Source organism: Ornithodoros turicata, unplaced genomic scaffold (genome assembly GCF_037126465.1).
Source record: "Ornithodoros turicata isolate Travis unplaced genomic scaffold, ASM3712646v1 Chromosome29, whole genome shotgun sequence".
In the NCBI taxonomy this organism is placed as follows: Eukaryota; Metazoa; Arthropoda; class Arachnida; order Ixodida; family Argasidae; genus Ornithodoros; species Ornithodoros turicata.
In genome coordinates this window covers 1,245,883-1,264,107 of record NW_026999353.1, presented here as the reverse complement: position 1 = coordinate 1,264,107, position 18,225 = coordinate 1,245,883, and the positions used below count along the sequence as shown (strand labels likewise).

The 18,225-nt window shown below is 44.0% G+C and overlaps 1 protein-coding gene across 3 annotated transcripts in view; it reads right to left on the bottom strand.

Moving 5' to 3' along the window:
- Nucleotides 1-16,739, bottom strand: part of LOC135373694 (uncharacterized) — a 31,077-nt gene extending 14,338 nt beyond the window's left edge. For all 3 annotated transcript variants that reach the window (XR_010416552.1, XM_064606778.1, XM_064606779.1), the window contains exons 1-5: nucleotides 16,621-16,739; nucleotides 14,344-14,476; nucleotides 7,045-7,178; nucleotides 2,077-2,221; nucleotides 1,541-1,671 (exon numbers count right to left, since the gene is read on the bottom strand). Coding sequence is in view for 2 of the 3 variants with exons in the window: in XM_064606778.1 (XP_064462848.1) it covers nucleotides 1,541-1,671; nucleotides 2,077-2,221; nucleotides 7,045-7,178; nucleotides 14,344-14,476; nucleotides 16,621-16,663 (586 nt within the window). In the remaining variant the exon portion in view is untranslated. The remainder of the gene's footprint in view (nucleotides 1-1,540; nucleotides 1,672-2,076; nucleotides 2,222-7,044; nucleotides 7,179-14,343; nucleotides 14,477-16,620) is intronic.
- Between the last annotated feature and the right edge of the window lie 1,486 nt (nucleotides 16,740-18,225).

Here is an 18,225-nt window from a genome sequence, read left to right as displayed (position 1 = left end):
AGATAACGACAAGTTGAAGATCGGACCCCAGCTGTCACTCTTGTTACGTTGAATGTGCGCCACCAGGACTGAATACCGGAGAAAAAACTTTATCAGATTTCACGTTTATTTAACAAATGCAATGTGGTGCAAGAGGCTACAAAGCATATACAGGGTGTTCAAAATTAAGCTTTCACTAGCACTTTATAAACAGGCGAACAAAAGAAAACTGGTGCTATTTTCTCTGTTCCTTGAGTAAGAAACAGGTGCTACATAATCAGCAGCAGCTTTATCATCCAGTTTCCCGTCATCGCTGTGTTTGCGTAGCGCTCGTGAAAGCTTAATTTGGAACACCCTGTATAGGGGTCCAGTAGATCCCTATCGCAGGTTTCAAATATTTCGTGTCACGGGCCTACTTGGCTGCCCTGAAGGTACATTTTTTTCGAATTTAATCCATACTGAGTCCATGTTGAAAATGAAAATTGAGGCCCGGGAGTTCATGCAAAGTGCATATTACAAGAATGCTTGCAAAGCGATATCGTTGCCTTGCAGAGGGCGGTGCCCACATACCGCAATAATTTGATTTCCTTTATTTTTTTTGTAAAGCAGAACTTCAAGTCGCCGAGTCTTTGTCGCACGTTCCGCTTTCAGAAGTTGTGCTGGGTGCTAGCGGTGCTTTGCCAATTCGCTGATTGCGTACCTCGAAATAGGCCAGAAGCACGCGCTTATGTAGTTTGACCGCAAGTTTTACCACCATGACCTCCGTTTCGAAATTACGCGAGCGGAGGCAAAGATACTGGGATCGATAAATGTTAAAAATGGTTCAAGTGGTGCCGAAATATGACGTGAAACACGACCAAAAATCGCCGATATATGGCAAAATATTTTATACAGAGTGTTCAGAATTAAGCTTTCACGAGCGCTACGCAAACACAGCGATGACAGGAAACCGGATGATAACTTTACGCTACTTGTGTAAGAAACAGGCGGTGCTGATTATGTAGCACCTGTTTCTTACTCAAGGAACAGAAAAAAATATCACCAGTTTTCTTTTGTTCGCCTATTTATAAAGTGCTAGTGAAAGCTCAATTTTGAACACCCTGTATAACGATCAATGTGAAATATGCCGAAAGATAAAATATGTATCAGACACGAAACATTGGAGAATTGCGTGGTTTTGGTCCAAGTGTCTTTGCGTCACGAGTCTACTATGATCATGAGCGAACGCCTCAGTGGTCGGTGTGCGGAATAAGTTTGCCCACCTGAGAGTTCTGTAACGTGCGTTCGTCGCACTTTAAGATATGAGAGCACAACGCAGTGTGTTTAACGTGCTTCGCTTAATGCAGCCTCTCGGAACAAATTGTAAACTGTCACGAAATTGCTGCCGGCGTTCTGTGTCGGATTTGTAGCCGAAACCTTGGTATGAGGTAACTACGGACCACGTTACCACTTTAGTCAACGAGGGCGGTAAAATGGTAACGTTTTCAGGTTGCATTATGCCGTCAGAGGATGCCATTAGGATGCATTATGCGGTCAGAACTCTTTCCGCTGTTATACTCACATAACGGGTTGGGTGTTGGACAATTTTTCAATCTGGTCTCTATCTCCGTCGCAGACTGTAGAGCAGCAGCGGGGTGGCATCCTTTGTCTTCTAGGAGTTTCGGAACGCAATACTTGTTGTATTTTAACATACTGGAAAACATGGCATGGAAAAACTTGTTAAATGACAGGGAACATCTGATGGAAATTGCAGCCTGACATGGCATTCAGTCGGGTGTACTTAAATTGATGAACGCTGGACAGATGAAGCACGGTACAGAATATGGTTCCCGTCTTGGAGTGCTACATTTGCATTAGCGCGACTTTTCCCTTATTGTGACTCAACATTAGCACGGCATTCATTCATTTATTCTGACGCTGCACTAGCATTGCCTCTTCTTCAGTTACGCAGTTCAGTACTTGTGACGCAAGGTCGTAGAAATATCAGATTTCCATTACTAAGGCCCTTTCTACAGATGTGGATTGGGGTGTGGGTGTGCGCTTTTTTTCTGATGGCACCGCCGTGCAACCACGTCGTGCACACGAAATACCACTCACCAACAGAGTAATCTTATATTCCCAGTTGGCTCAATTGGATCATTTGGTTTTCGGGGAATGCCGCCGTGTTCCATTTCAAATCTTTTGTAGCAGTCAGTGTTGGCCTCGGATATTGTTGAGGAGTCGCACGTTGCTGCAAAAGGGCCTGCAAACGAAGGATATGATATGCGGACACATGTAATGCAAATCACACGTTATTTGGATTCTGCATGCACTTGTTAAACATGAGCTTCACCACATAGCACGCTCCTAGCTAACCATCATCCCGAACGACGGCCTTTTTGCCCCTGATTGTAAACAAGAGGCGGAGCGTATTTTGATCCGCCTCCCGTTTTCAACATATCACGATTAAGAACGTTGTCATCCGGGATGATGGTTAGCTAGGACGGTGCTGTCCCAGGCAACACACCAACATTGGCCGAATAAGGGATCAATGTGGGCTGCCAGGTTGGCCAATACTGGTCTCAGGTGGGCATGAAAAGTGCAACCAGGCTCCCTATTGAACCAATATTGACTGCCTATATCGGCAAACCCCTATTTTCCATATTGCGCCATCTGTGATAACGTCAAGGATGAGCCCGGGTAACGGTAGTAATATTGATGTCATTTTTTTTACGTTTTCCTGTAGATTGCAGAGCCAATATGGGTTCGACTTTTGTGCTGCCTGGGGGTGGTGTAGTTCATTCTAATAGTGTAGAGTTACCAGTGGTAATTCAATAATACTCCATAAAACTAGGAAGTTCACTGCATCTCGATTTCTATGGATGAGGACGCATCATACAGGGCTTTTTTTTAATGTACATCATTTTTACAAAATTTTTATGGGGACTAACCAGGTACGTTTTTTGCTGCCAGGCGGATGTCCTGTTTGATAGCCTGTTCGGTTCTAACAGATTGTGAAGGACGGGATAAATAGAGCAAACACAAGATGCTATGAACAGATGAAGCCGCGAGTTTTTTTATGAACGCGAATATCCCGCTGTTTCTTACATCGCTTGCCGAAACGTCAGCACTCGCGTATAGCTTGAGCGCTCCTGGAGGGAGAAGGAGAAAGGGAAAGACGGGGCAGAGATACGGGCAGGGATTGCTGTGTTCGTCGCTGAAGATAAAGAAAAAGAACAAGATAAGAAATCGACCGACGGGAAAATGTACTGGCGTCATGGTTTCGTTTTCCTGAGTTGCTTGACCTGGTTGATTCTAGTGGCTGTAGGCCTAGGTGCTTGTGTCGTCCTTGTTTGTAGCCAGCCTTGACTAACATCTTGTCTAAGTCGTAAAAAGAAAATAAGGTGGCGTAACCCCTTGCTTAACACTGCTGTGTTCCTACAGTAGTCCCCTTCCGGGGAGGAAAGGAGCGAAAGGTTATCAAGACCAGGCGCTGTGGCCATCGTGCTCGTCTGTGTGGGCCGATCATGTATGAACGTTGCATCACCAACTGTAGGATGGGCATCTGTGCTGTATCTGTCGGCTGTGTAGGAGATCCGTTAAGAACAGCATATGATTTTATAACTTGAAAGCCGAAGGTCTCGGTTCCGCCCGCGCGTTTAGTGTCAACACTGAATTTCCTGTCGCCCGGTGACGGTTGTCGTGAAGCGCTTAGCGCCACGCGTTAGAATGCGTTGCAGGCCATCGTTGAGGGAATGCAGTGCTCTCCTTCCCACGTCCAGGTGGAGGTACACATGTGAGCAAACGTTTTGGCGCCAAGATATGCGGGGGTGATATTGGGCGAATAGGGGCGGGTCCCGCGCTATGTCATAGCTTCGCAAGTAAGCTTTGCTTACTTCCTCCGCCTTCTCTTGCTAAAAGTGGGCGGCAGTTAACTGGTCAGGGTGCATGCCCACAACCACGTCGCAGATTCAAAAAAATGTGTTGCCTGCTCTCATTTCCACTACAAGCGAGTCACATAGTCTGTGCTAAGCAAAACCGCTAAAGAGTCGTTCTCTGCCAGATCCTCCGCGTATAGCCGTTACCCTTGGGGGAGAAGTGTGAACGACGAAAACTAGTTCGTGTGCTAATTCGCTTCTTGTTGGAAATTGTGTTCGGCTTTTGTCTTTGTGAACCACTCCAGGATCAGTTTTCTGTGTGTGTCTGTGTTTGTTACACAAATGAATCTGCCTTCATAATAGGCGTAGCACAGCAATGGCGGGCATCCGGGCTGTTTAATTTTAATGCGATTCCATACTGGTATACGCAATCGCATTAAAATTAAACAGCTCACCTTTTACTTTGGCTCACAGGCAAACGGTACCCTAGAATTGGTGGAAGTTCGCGAGACAAGCAATATACAGTGTATTTTCGAAAGGTATGCCACTGCCTTTCTAAGTTCATGGTTCTGAGACTTTTTTTTGCTTTTAAAACTTCACGCGCAATGTCTCTAACAGAAATACAAGGTAGAAACAAAGTAGCTAATCCGCCACAAAAACCCAAATCAAATCAAGTAGAAACAAACAGGACCAGGTGAGAAAGAAAGATGCAGTGGCAGAAGCTGGACCAAAATGGCATAAAAAACGCCAGTAGGAGTCTGTCCACTTACAAGGCAGCTCATTAAATAGTACCAATACTAATGAGAAAATACAGGGCCCTGAGCACGTACGCAAGCGATCCCGTTCAACTTCTCCGGCATCTCCGTGTAACTGCCTGTGAGGGCGAAGCGCGTACGCGGTGGAGGGCCCAAAAAGGGAGCCTGCGTCTTATATGGTGAAAGGTGAAAGCGCATTTATTAACACGCGGCCTGCATTCGTCTCGGATTAGGGCCGAATGGCCTCTGGGCTGCCATTTACCACACTACAATACGCTTATGGTGTCAAAATCCTAGCCATAATGTAGCCTTGAAATAAAACATTGTTGCATATCTTGCATAAGAATGCGTGGCACCCCGCTGCATAGCATATAGCACATTTCTGAAAGAACACATTTATAGCAATATGTGCAGATTTGAGAACATCCTGTGAATATCCAAATACCCCGAAGTTGACCTCCGTGGAATGTGGAAAAAGTGGGACAAGCCACAGTCGCCAGGACGTACATGCGACGTCTACGGGCTCTCTGCAATGATTCATGGGATATCCTAACATCCAATTTGGAATATCAGGTGGACACCTCCTCTATGGTGGACGTGTATGGTTTACAGGGGACACTGCGGCTGGCTGTGTCGCTTGTTGATGTCAGTTGCGCTGGCGCTGACAAGGTCAGTGCGAATTTCCGTCATACGACCCATTTCGAATACTTGGATTAACCGCGAAGGGGTCACGTGATGCTCGCATTCCGCGGACGACCGAGAGATCTCTGGTGTGCCTGCTATCAACAGTTGGCGCTGTAAAAGTCGCAAGGGCGAACAGGTACATAACAGGCTCGATCCTCGAAGCGTTCGCAAAATGCAATGACAAATGTCCGGATAAGAGCCTCAGCTACAGCAAATAGGAGAGGATCAGATTGTTCATAGAAGAGCGTACGTGTTCGTATTGTGAAAGTTTCGAGTTGACGACAGCTATTGCAACAAACAAAAGCGAAGGCGAGCGGTCAGAGCACGGCATCGTAAAGCATGTGTGTCTGTGATGGAAGACTAGAGGCGTGTCTTACTGGATTGTGTAACTGTACCGGTACCGAGGGCCTTAGAACGGAAACTCTAGGATTACCAAACGACGAAGAGATTCAGGTTGCCAGATGGGAGTCTGGTGGGGCAGTGAAGCTCGTGGCGCCGTTAAGCGGACTCGTCTACGTCTCTTAGGAATTAGATTGGATGAGTATGACACTCTCGACTATGGCAGAAATCTCCAGGGGGAAGTTATGCTACTAATAAAGGTGCAGTGAAACCCAGCAACCTGTGTCTTCTTTTGACTTTTCTGAAAACTAGACAGTCATAGTACCGACGAAGGTGCGCAGGTACCACTGGCACAATACCCACGTTTCAGTATTTACGTGCGTCGTGGCTACATCGATGGGAACAAAGACTTACGCCGTTCTATGGGATGGTATGCTACACCGCAGCGACTAACGAAGAGCAAGGAACCGTCAAACTGGGTAATTTTTTTACCGTTCATTACAGGAGCTATGAACTCTACCAAGCTGACCCGCTGGCATGTTGGCTGTGACACGTTCTGTATAGATGATTCCGATAGGTCTGTATACAACCAATGCGATCGCGGTTACCTCGCCCCGGTTCCAAGATCGTTCTGTCCACCACTGTTTTTCAACGTGAACATTTCTTATCTTCATATTTGAGGGTTTATCCCAAAAAAAGAAAGACAGGTGCCCGCGTGCTTTGAGGACGAAATGCCTACGCTGCGTGGTGTCCACGTCGTCGTCAGAGGCAGAAAGAAAGTGAATTGCACCACATCATAGAAAACAAGGCGCGTCAAACGAATGACGTGCAGAAGTATATTGCACGGTCCCAGGTTTTCTGTCCAGCATTTTAGGCCATATTACCAACCCGCGTAAGTTTGTCACTCTTTCTTGCTGCTTCTACACTGCTCTCCCACAGACTAGAGCAGACGACGTTGTGTGTACCTCCGCGCTTGCGTCTGATTGGGTGCTACAATTCTTCAAATACGTAGCAAGGGATAGAGGTATCGTGATGGCGGTACGTCTAGTCGCCTCTGTCAGAAAAAATAACGTTTTTGTATTAACGCTGCACCCGTTATGAAGGAGAAGTATTGAACAAGAACTTGTAAATAGAATCACGATGTGTAGAAGAACACTATTACACTTAGTACACCCGTAACTAAATAGCTGCAGATAGGAATTCGTACCTCCTTTAAGGCTTATCGATTTTTTTTCTATCCAATCGCAGATCCTAGGGTCCCTTGTTCAAAATTCAGTTGAATATCTTTCTTTTCTTTTTTCTCATGAAGTAGAGTGCTGGTGTTAAGTGACACTGATTCTAAAATGTGGATATCTTCATCGCCGACATCATGAAGGCGGTATATGAAGGTCACATTATGCGCCCAGCAATCTGGCTACCGATGTACTCACAGTTGAAGTTCAATGATGCACATTCCGCCACTATTTGCTTGCTCCTCATGTCCTTAAAATGTGTGAAGATCTGTTGATCGCATCGTTTTTCTCTGAGTCGTAAGGGAACGCAGTCCTTGCCGTACTCCAACATGCTGGAAAAGATAGTATAAAAACGAATTCAGTTATTTGCTGACGGTTGTAGTGCCGCGGAGCCATAAATCTTGCGGGTAAGAAATACACAGTACGCATACAACACAACTGCAACGTGTTTCACCAATGCACCTAAATGCAAACATATGTAAAACCCCAGTACTTAGTCACACTGCACATCGGTACAATGAAAGGTAATGAAGATATACCAACCAAATACATTATGCCGACCTGATTTAACATCAGTATTTTAACACTGTTAAATGGACAAGACCCAGCAAACCACAGACTGCACACAGACGTGCATAAGACGTCGCAACATGGATATTTGGATATCCAGTGGATTTTCGTGAGGGTCCAACTTACATCCACTGGATATCCATGGGAGCTGGACTTTACCCCTGTTTTCTGATCCTAGGAATATCCAGACAATGCCTTTCATGGACAGGTGGATATGAGGTGGATATTGTACGGTGCCAGTATAAAAACCCTGTAATTCAGTAGTTCTGATACTGTTTGTCGTTTGACCAGTAAGTATATTATAGTATCATAGCCGAAGGTTATTATTTAAGGTGTTATTGTTAAAAATGCTCCCACCCCAAAAAAATGCAAAAAAAAAAACAGCAGGCTCCCTTTCTGTCCCCTCCACAGCGAGCGCGGATTTCAAGGGAGACCAGATCATTCGCAGTGTCCTCTCTTGGCGAAATGACCGGAGGCCGAAGCATATGCTGAAGTACAAGTTGTTGGGGCACGTTCATTCTAAGTGTATTGGGCGTAAAACGTTTGTTACGGTGAAAGGGGCTGTTTTTGCAAGTAGCTCACGTATCTGCAGAGTCAAGGTATAACCAATAACGTGAATCACATTCCTTCCTGCCAAATACTGTGTTTTTAATTCAAGCTATCGTTTATAATGTGATTAGCTGCTTAGTGGAGCTGTAAGTGATCGAATTCCACTGTTGCTTGACGAGCGTTACGCATAGGTAAATACTTTCACGGCTTGCAGCACGTGAACGATAAAAATATATAACGATTTTAGTTGTTCCTCCATATCCAGTTAGCGTTTGCAGAAGTTTTTGCTTGCTTTCAGCACAACAAAAATGTGGCAGTCGGAACAAGATGTCATAAACCTCATATTTATCCGTATATCTCCCTGCAAAGTCCTGGCGACGTCCTTGTGACGTTCAACCAGTGCCCAAAATGTTGTGTACAGGTTCTTAGATGGACATCCCAGGGATCTCCAGGCTGCTTCCTCCAGTCAAATATTCAAAACGCGATATCCTGCATATGTACCTAGGACATCTGTTGTTTACTGGGTAATACCGAAACGCGAATGTCGTTCTGAGACATCCAGTAGATATCGCATGGTTATCCAGACATTCAGGATGTTCGCGACCTTATGGGGATATCCTATGGATATGAATGGTTTACTGGGGAGGCCTAACATGGGGCATCGCGCTGTACAGCTTCTTGTGGTATATTAAAAAAAAAGGGGGATAAAGAACAACGATCAGAAGACGACGATTGTTCTAGAAACGCCACTGATGTCGATTGTAAAAGGCTGGATCGCGGATAGGGATCGCGAGCGTGAAGAAACCGGCCGCCATCTTACTGTACCCACAACAGCCGCCGCAGCGATCATGGCAACTTGTTGCAATTACGGTCGTACCAACCGTACTGGCAAGGATACAGGGCCTAAATTTATACAAGTGAGTCATTATTATCAAGGAATAAATAGGTGTCCATTTTGTATATTGAGTTGACAATTATGAAGTTTTTTTTTGCCCAAAACGAGCAATGGACGCAGGTTGTTTGATCGCTCTTCCGGGGTTTTATCGAACACACTTGTATTTTACCCGGCGGCAAATATATTTTGAGTTCATAATACGCTTGAGAGAACGTGAGACACTACACTGGTAGTGTTGCCATCAATATATGTGCGAACACTCGAGCGCTCTTCTGCATGCATTGCTATCATGGTACACGGTGCTCTCTACGGAAGCAAGTGCACGTTCATTTCTTTGAATTACCTTCGCGCACAGATTCGGTATTACGTTATAATGAGACCAAGATTGTCACCCTTTTTCATGTCCCAGCAAACCATTAATATCCATGGGACATCCCTACAAGATCGCGAACGTCCTGAATATCTCAACATCCATAGGATATCTATGGGATATCGCACAATTTCATTGCGTTTTGGGCTTACTCCAGTAAACAACAGATGTCCCTGGTATGTTGGAAGGATATCGCGCTCTGGATGTTTGAATGCCCCATGACAAGCAGCCTGCAGATCCTAGGGACGTCTATGGGAGATCCAGGAAATATTTGTTTGTCCTTATAGAGATGGTAACTTGAATTAAAAACACAGTAGTTGATAGGAAGGGATGTCAGAAATGTTGTTGGGTATACTGTGGGTTGATGCAGGAACACAGGAATTGCGAAGATACATCCTCGTCACCGTTACAAATGCTTTACGCCAGGCTACCCCTAACGAACATGTGTGTAACGATTTGTATTTCAGTATATGTTCCAACCAGCTCGCAAATAGAGGTTTCTGCGGGTTTTCCCAAGTGGTCCATGTGAGGTGGGCAGGGTTCGGCACTTATGCTGGCGTGTCCCACGGTGTTGCTGTACTGTGATGTTAGGCTTAGGTAATGTTTTCGTTCCCAATAGTATCAAATGGGTTAAAACACACAATAAATATTACTTGCTGGAACACAGTTGCAGTGGTCTCTACGCACTCTACAAACACTAAATATCTGATGCACAAAATTGTTAATAGCAAAATATGTACGATATTCGTAATCTCCCGTATATATCCAAATATCCGTCACAGACGTCGCAGGGACTTTCAGTGGATCTACAAACATGGCAGAAATGCTAGTCGCTGGGATATCGTATGGATGTAAAACGGATCTGTGGCAAACTCCACTGGATATCCAAACGTTCCGGGCGAGAGATCTTACGGATATTTGCTGGATGTATCTGGTTTGCTGGGCGTATTGGTATTGTTTTGTGCCTTGGTTTGATTTGTGACAAAGAATCCTACGTAACGGTGGTGTGGCACGACTTGAATACCGCCTTTGTGTCTGAGCTATATCGTCTGGTTGTTGCGATAATAATAATTTGTAGCGTGTCGTGCTATTTGTAGCAGTTTTTAAGGCAAAAGTGGTCTCTCAATACAGATTTCCTCATGGGGCTACCCAGAGGATCGTCTATGAAGTGTAATGCGACGGAGTGTACAGGTAAGTATTATGTTCCTTATCCACGGGTTTCTATTTTTACAGGAAGGAACCACCTCAGTGCACGCACTGTGATTTGCCTCTCACAATTTTGTACATTTTCTTATCACGTCAGAAATGTTCACGTCAGAAACACACCTTATACACCTTAGGCTCCTTCACCCAGCAATATCATAATTATAATCCTTTTTAGAAGACTTGCCCATATTCTTATTAGAATAGTTTTTAATATTTTCAATTTTTAGAAGATACAGGGATTGTAAACCCTGTTTGAAACTGATGTTTTAACATTTCTCCAATGTATTTCTTAAACAACATATTCATTTTTAACTAGTTGCATCCAAACCAATGTTCTGATGTATTATGACCTTAGTTGCCGGTGCACCATAAAAATTGTAATAATCATCATCAATACAGGTTGCTTCACAGCTGCCTCGACATGCTGAAGAAATGGGTGCAGAACCTGCGTAGTGCCCACGAACTTTGATTACCACAGCACCTCCAAAAGTAAAAACATGTGTCACATGGGATTTTTAAATGTATTCACAGTATATAATACCTTGTATTAACTGTTGTAGATCTAAGCCGCCTCTACAGTACTCTCAGAAATTAAAACGTGTCAGGGAACGGTGATAACTGTTTCAGTTAATAGGCATGCACATATATGCTATCAGAAGAAAATTATTTCTTGAGAATTTTATAATTCATTCATTTATCACATATTATACTCTTATATATTATTATTATTATTATATATATTATTATATTATCACATATTTGATAACATTAAATTTAAAATTCAGCATATATGAGAAAATATCAGGAGGGAAGTTGCTATTAATTGCTCATTCCAATCTAAAATTGATTGCTACAAATTTAGAGAGTGTACCTGTCCAATGACATTCCTAAAATATATATTGTCATTGTAGCAAGGTCACAAAACAATAAATGTAGTCTTTTGCGACCTCCCCGCACGTTCATTGTATCTTGAAACACAAGTGCAAGAAATACATGTTGAATAAACTTGATGTTGTATAAACTTGATATAAAATGTTGAATAATATAATGAATGTTATAAAATGTTGAATAAACTTGAACTTGTATACTCTTTACTCATCATCAGTGATCATTACAAAACCATATCGTGGACTTTTTTGTTTACGTTTCGCAGACGGGGTACAGGGGGCCAAAATAACAAAATCACAACTGTTTCAAGCTCCATATAGTCCTGTTGCAATTTGCAGACCATAGGTGTTTAGTGCAAGAGGGCCCTTGCACATCAAAATGTAAGATGGGAGTCACAGTTAATGCAAAGTGGTTCCTATGAGAGGCTTCGATGCTGAACAAAATTGTGCAAACTGCGGAAGGTGCCATAGAAGATATTCAGAAAGTGTGTCTGGTCTCACAACGGTGCTACGACGCTCCCTTTTAGATGACGATGATACTGATTGGGGTTTCAGATGTGCAGCTGCATTTTTTCGAACGTGCTCCACATAAAAAGCATGACATAGTCAGCACTGGATAACAGGCCCCCGTCCCTAAGCAGCTTTGCTCAATCTGCAGTGGTATTCAACAAAAGCATGTGAGCACTCGAGAAGGACATTCGGTTTGGCACAACCGCGCCTGCAAATAATCAGAACAAATGAAGGAAGAAACAAACAAACATAGAAGGGCTGTGCCTCAAAAAGACATAAGTCCTGTGTCTCATGGAGGTGTTACCACTTTTAAGTAACTTAAATGATTAAGCTTACATCACTACCTGATTAACTGTCCTAACGAGCGTGATCTAATTGGGTGAAGTAATTATTTGGGCTACTTCGGTGTGTTCATATTTGCGAGGCAAAGCACCGCTGTCGTTCACTAGAAGACACTTTCTGCGGCGATGCTTGATATAAACCATACTAAACCCATCCACGGCTAAAACAACGGCTGTGATTCTACAGAGCGATCTCTTTCTGCCATGCGAGTATATCTTTTCCCGGACCGTTCTTTGTGGTACAATTTTTGTCCAGAACGCAGCACTTGATATTACATACATGGTTGTTGTTAACCTCACATCGTTTTCTTGTTGAAATATTGGCTGGTAAACGAGCTGTAGTACAATCCCCAGCGCTGCACTGCAGTGACGGTCTAGTTTCAGAATGCAAAACATAACCTAATTAAGAATCGAATGGCAGGACACCCGTGAAACACTGGTAGGATAAATCAGTATACTGGCACCTTACAAAATTGTGCGATGACAAACAACGATCAACGCCTGCAGCGCAATAAATATTCACAATCTCCGTTGCCTCCCGTTGTTTTCTATGGGCACACACTGCGCTTTAGGGCCTCCCAACATGGCGGCCCGAATGCACGCCTCTCCCCCCCCCCCTCCCGGAGCACCTCTCCCATGCGCGATCCAGCCTTTATACAAAGCACACTGAGAAAAGCATTATTTTAGAGACGCGGGACAGCTGCTTGATGTGCTAATTCAATTCAAATTATTCTAACTGATCCACTTTGCATTACGTTACAAAAATAATGATGCATGAAATTGGGAGAGGGAAAACCTGATTCCAGCGGAAGCAGGACGCGATAAGCCATGTATTTGTCATCTCTTTCTGCGATGCCCGAGTGGGTTGGATTTGGAACCTCCTTTCGTCGGACTGACAGCGATTGCGCTCAAGAAGTCGTAGCGCGTTATGGTTGGGTGCTTCGTTTTTTGTTCTTTTTTTCGAAGGGATAGTTAGTGAATATCGCTGTCAATTATCACAAATTTGAGTGAATTCGGCACGTTCTTCATATTGGTGGGGTAAGACAGTGACCTTTACTTGGCAATATCCCGAGTTCTGTTCGCAAATGTTTACATAATTAGACTTACAATGCATGACATTCACATTAGGAAGGTGGCAAAACCAAGTAAGAACAAGTGCCGTTGACCGTATGATTCTAGGTGGCGTAGTTTTTTCATTATAATCCAATGATACCTTGTATTTGCTTCCGTACGTGGACGATGGAACAACAATTTTCGCCCAGGTTTGAAGCCGATTTAAAGGGTACTATGCTTATAACATGAATCTGCATAAAAGCGCATGCTTTGGGCGTGACGGCACATTTTATACAAAAACGCACGGATAGTGAATACTTTTCGATAATTCGATATAGCCAGGCGCCGGAGCACCAGCTTATCCGAAGCCTTCCAATACTTCAGTATTGTTCACAAGAAAAGAATGCGCTACCGCCGCAACGAGTGAACCCGAAGCCTACGTTTCTTGCGTCTGGGATGTTGATTTCGCAAATGTTCAGATGTAGGAACGGAAAACTTTCACTACAAACAATAGCTAGACTTCGCTGTCGTTCGCCAGTTTGTCGACGGTCTCAGAAGCGTAAGCTCTCGCTGTGGAGAGCCGCGAGCGGAGGCAGTATAGATGGGACGGAATGCAAACTCGCGGCAAGCGGTTGCGCACACCTCTACCGCATGTGGGTACTCAAGACGATGTGGGTACTCGACGCTGACGACACTGTCAACGTACTGCAGACTGCGTGGGTGACCGAAAGAAAACAGCGTGGTACAATCTCTGTTGACCACCTGACTGGGCGATGATGCGCGGCATGCCGCTAGAAACCACGTGGTCGAGGAAAAGCGGGACGCGGAGGCGGCTTCTTCCGCACTGCGGCAAGAATTTCCCACTCCGCATACGCGCTACCGTGTGCTTTTGGCACATGTGGGTACGTGGCCGTATTGCAACAGTGCCTTCGGGGACTTGCTTGTATTGCTCTTCGCCGCGGCCAAGCCGTTTCGCCCTCATCCGTTTCACGGTAGTTTTGCGCACTGCAGAGCGGATCAAGCGATTAGCAGTATAGCTCTGAAAAATAACAGCTCCCACGGTAAAACGCACGAGGCTGCTTCGGAGCCCTTGTTTCAATGGGAGATAACACTTACCAGCATCTTGTCGTAGCGGGAACCAAATCTGTAGTGAGTCCGTATTGCTGTCTGTATCTTGCATTACATTCAGCGTCAGCTTCAGAAAATATCTGCGCCATGTTTTCTTTCTCGCACTGTGGCGCAATGAAGTCTGGAAATATTGTAACCGGGTATATTCGTACGCTTCGAAATAGAAAGCAGTACTCTGCATTTGCCTACATTTTTTTTTTTTGCTTCTCGTGTTGCGCACACTCATCAGCAGTAGAGATGCAGTGCCATGCCCAGAATGCTTTAATTGTCTAAGGTTCGTTTACCTTTCATATTGTGGAAAAGTAGCAAGTCCACTGCATTGCCCTCTAGTACATTTTGAACAATCAGGATTGAATGGTATTGACTTCTTAAATCAGATTGGATTAGTTTAACGCACTTTTGGAACCGTTGCGTTCATGTTACAGAAAGAGTGATATGTGAATGGGCTGTAAATCTAAACGACCTGAAATCTATAAACGACCTTCGCGCTAGACCTATAAATAATTACAAAGAACGATAAGAGAAGGAAGTCACTGAAAAGGTTAGCCAGCTGTAGGACTCGAATCCGAATTTCTTTTCAGTGATTTCCTTCTTTCATCATTGATTTCTTAGGCACGTGATGTTTTGCGCGTATTTGTCCTTTCTATGTGTTCCAGCCTCATAACATCAATTCCCATCATGTTCATTAAAAATAACATTGCGTTTTTTTGTTGTGTGTTTGTGCTTCCATGTCGAATTTTGTGCTGAATTTTGTGACACGGACCACGCGCATATATCCCAGCCATACAGAATGCAGATTGTGGCTCTGACTCAGACTCTGAATGAGACGCATAACAGCCTCATGTAGTTGCTTATGAGGCGATTCATGTACAATGAAAACGCAGAAGCTGTCCATCTGTTGTCTCATTCTGCACGGGCTTGGCTCACCCGCCGGCCAATCAGGCTTTCGGTGGACTCCGGAGGCGCGAAATTTAACAAACAAACAAACGCTGTTTGTGGATTCAAAAGACTCGATTCGCAGTTTTCGGCACTCGTATTCGGATTTCCGAATCACAAATCACTGCTAAGGACTCAAGGATTCGGTTGTCCCATCTCTAGAAATTACTATTAAAACCCTAAGACACACATTCACACAACATGTGCGGGTGTAATCCTGAAGCGCAAAACAGCTTTGCAATCACGTGGGTGAGAAACCCCGTTCGCCTCGGCTGCATCGTCGGCAACGTTATGTGCCTCGCCAATGCTGAGGCGCCTTCTTTTTTCTGTGTTTACTTTTTTAGTTCGCCCAACCCGTTCACGGTCTCTAATAGTCGATCTCCGAAGCAGATGCTACATGGCTGCACGTGAGGTAGTGTTTACAATTCAAGCTGCAATGGTTGCACGCTTGATTTGTAAACAAACGGATAAAGGATTCTGGAGCTTTTGGTTTGAGACATTCAGGAGGTCTGCAAGCACAGCCTGAAATTATTCAGTAACTTAGTTCTAAATTTTCTCAAACGTTGAGAATGTGTTGAATGTAGATTGCACAATCAACGTAAATATTTGCTACTTATTGATTGACTAGAAACAGTTGAAACAACGTTGATCCAGTGTTATAATTATACATTCAACTTTGCTCAACATTAGGCAACGTAGATTCTACCTTCAGCCAACACTTGGTGGGCAAGGAGACGTATACTTTGGAGTGAAAGAAGACAAAATAACAATGGAGATGAGGACTCAATGAACGTCCACTGTGGGCTTATTGGGGCTTTCTTCAAGACGATCTGCAAATCTTACTGAGGAGGTAACGACGATCGGGCGCACGAACTGATGCCAAAACCGCCTAGCGCCCCCGCCCGATGAAATTCACGAACCTAGCCTAGTCTTACCCACTAACGCTTTTATACCTTTAACAGGGTGGTAGCTTCAACATCCATTAGGCTTAGCAAGGCTGTCTCAAGTGAATCATAATGTACTACACAGACGTACGTGAAACGGTTGTGTACTAACGATCTACTAGGATTCACTTTGCCCGGATGCACTTGTTACACGCTAAGAATTCACACAACACAGGGTTTCTGCACAGTAGCGCCAGTTGGTACATGGAATGCATACTTAATGATCAGGAAGTAAACGCGTTATTTTCATCTCATGAGGGGACAAACTCACACAGGAGGAACCCTTCTATGTAAGAGGAATATTTTGCGACTGCAGATGTAGGTGTAGATGCAACACCAGTACATTAAAAAATTATGGACATTGAAAAGCTTTCATAGAACTCACCGAAGAAGCAGAGCGATACGAGAGCGAGGATGACTTGCTTCATTTTAAAAGAACTGCCTTTGTCGAGCGCCCACGTAACAGGTGTACTGTACTATTCAGTCAGCGTATGCAATGTTCCACACGCGCGCGTGCCGACTATCATAATAATAATGATAATGATGATTGGATTTCTATGGCACATGAGCAACTAAGACTATAGTGTGCCTACTATTTAGTGTTATTCATAGGCAGCTATTCACAATGCACCACAATCATGATATGTGCTATGGAATTTTGCAGAGGAAAAGTTGCACGATCTGAAACAACGCCTTCGGAAAACACCGTACAGTGTCCTATCCCTTCAGACAGTATCCTAACCTTCCATATCCTATGCGATACGTGGTTTTGTGCGGTACACCTGTCGTTCTATACCTCGCTTCAAGTACATGGCTTCGTTGTTTTACTTGTGGAGGACACTTCCCTCAACACGACGTCTCCATCCGAGCTGTGGTCTATACTGCCTCCGAGCTCGCAGCTGTAAAAGTGTAACACGGCAAAGACACACTGAAAGTCGTGCGCGCTTACGACAGGACTGAGAGATCAGATATGATTTTCATTCCAAGTTTTCCGAAGAAGGCCAGAGAAACACTTCTGGGTCCCCTTCTCATCTGATGTGAGATCATGGCCCATCTGCACTTGTGCCGATGGGGCAAGAAGGACAATGAACTCGCTTGTGACGTTTCGTATGCCGGTGACCTTCTCGTTGTAAATACGGGCGAACATACATAATAGAAGCCGTCACAGAAAAGTCTTAATTTGAGACACATTTGAATAGGGTTGACTAGACGTCTCTTTTCTTGTTAAAATTTCGTTTTGTTCTATTTCTTCCTGATCCCGACTGTGTTCTTTCTGGCATGGCGACGAGGAAAAATGGGCTGGCCTATCCCTTAAGGGAAAAAAAAATGTCGTTCAATACACTTTCTATGAAAAAGGCCCATGCAGGATATAGAAGAGAAGTGGAGCTCGTATTGACTCCATTTAGACGACAATTTTTCGTTTCTTTTTCTTCTGTTTAGCCAGTTGGTGCAGGTTGGCTATAGACGAAGAAAGTAGGAAGTCACTGAAAGGTTAGACAGCTGCGGGACCAGCTGGCAGCTTCGATGTTCCGGCCTCAGAAAACCAATTTCCATCGTGATTGTCTGTAGACGTCCATATGTTCAATAGAAGGGCTACACACCATTTGTCTTTTGGGAGCTTATATGCAAAGGATGAAGCATAAAAATGTAATGTTAAAACGTTTACTTTTTAACTTTAAAAAACATTGAAAACTTGTAATATTCAATTTGTGTCAAATTTTGTCATCCCAAGCCATCTTCAGTTGGACTGTGTATGATGGCAATTGATGTTCTGAACACATAGAAGGGGCAAATACACACAATGCCTCAAGTGCCTAAGAAATTCATGGTGAAAGAAGGAAGTCACTGAAAAAGATGGCAAGCTGTAGGATTAGAACACACATTTTCTGGATTACCAGTCAGTGCATTCTTTTCTTTTTGCTGCCCAGGAGTCTTTATCCAACAATATCGTATTATTTATTTTTGATTGGATGATTCTTTGTGTGGCCGA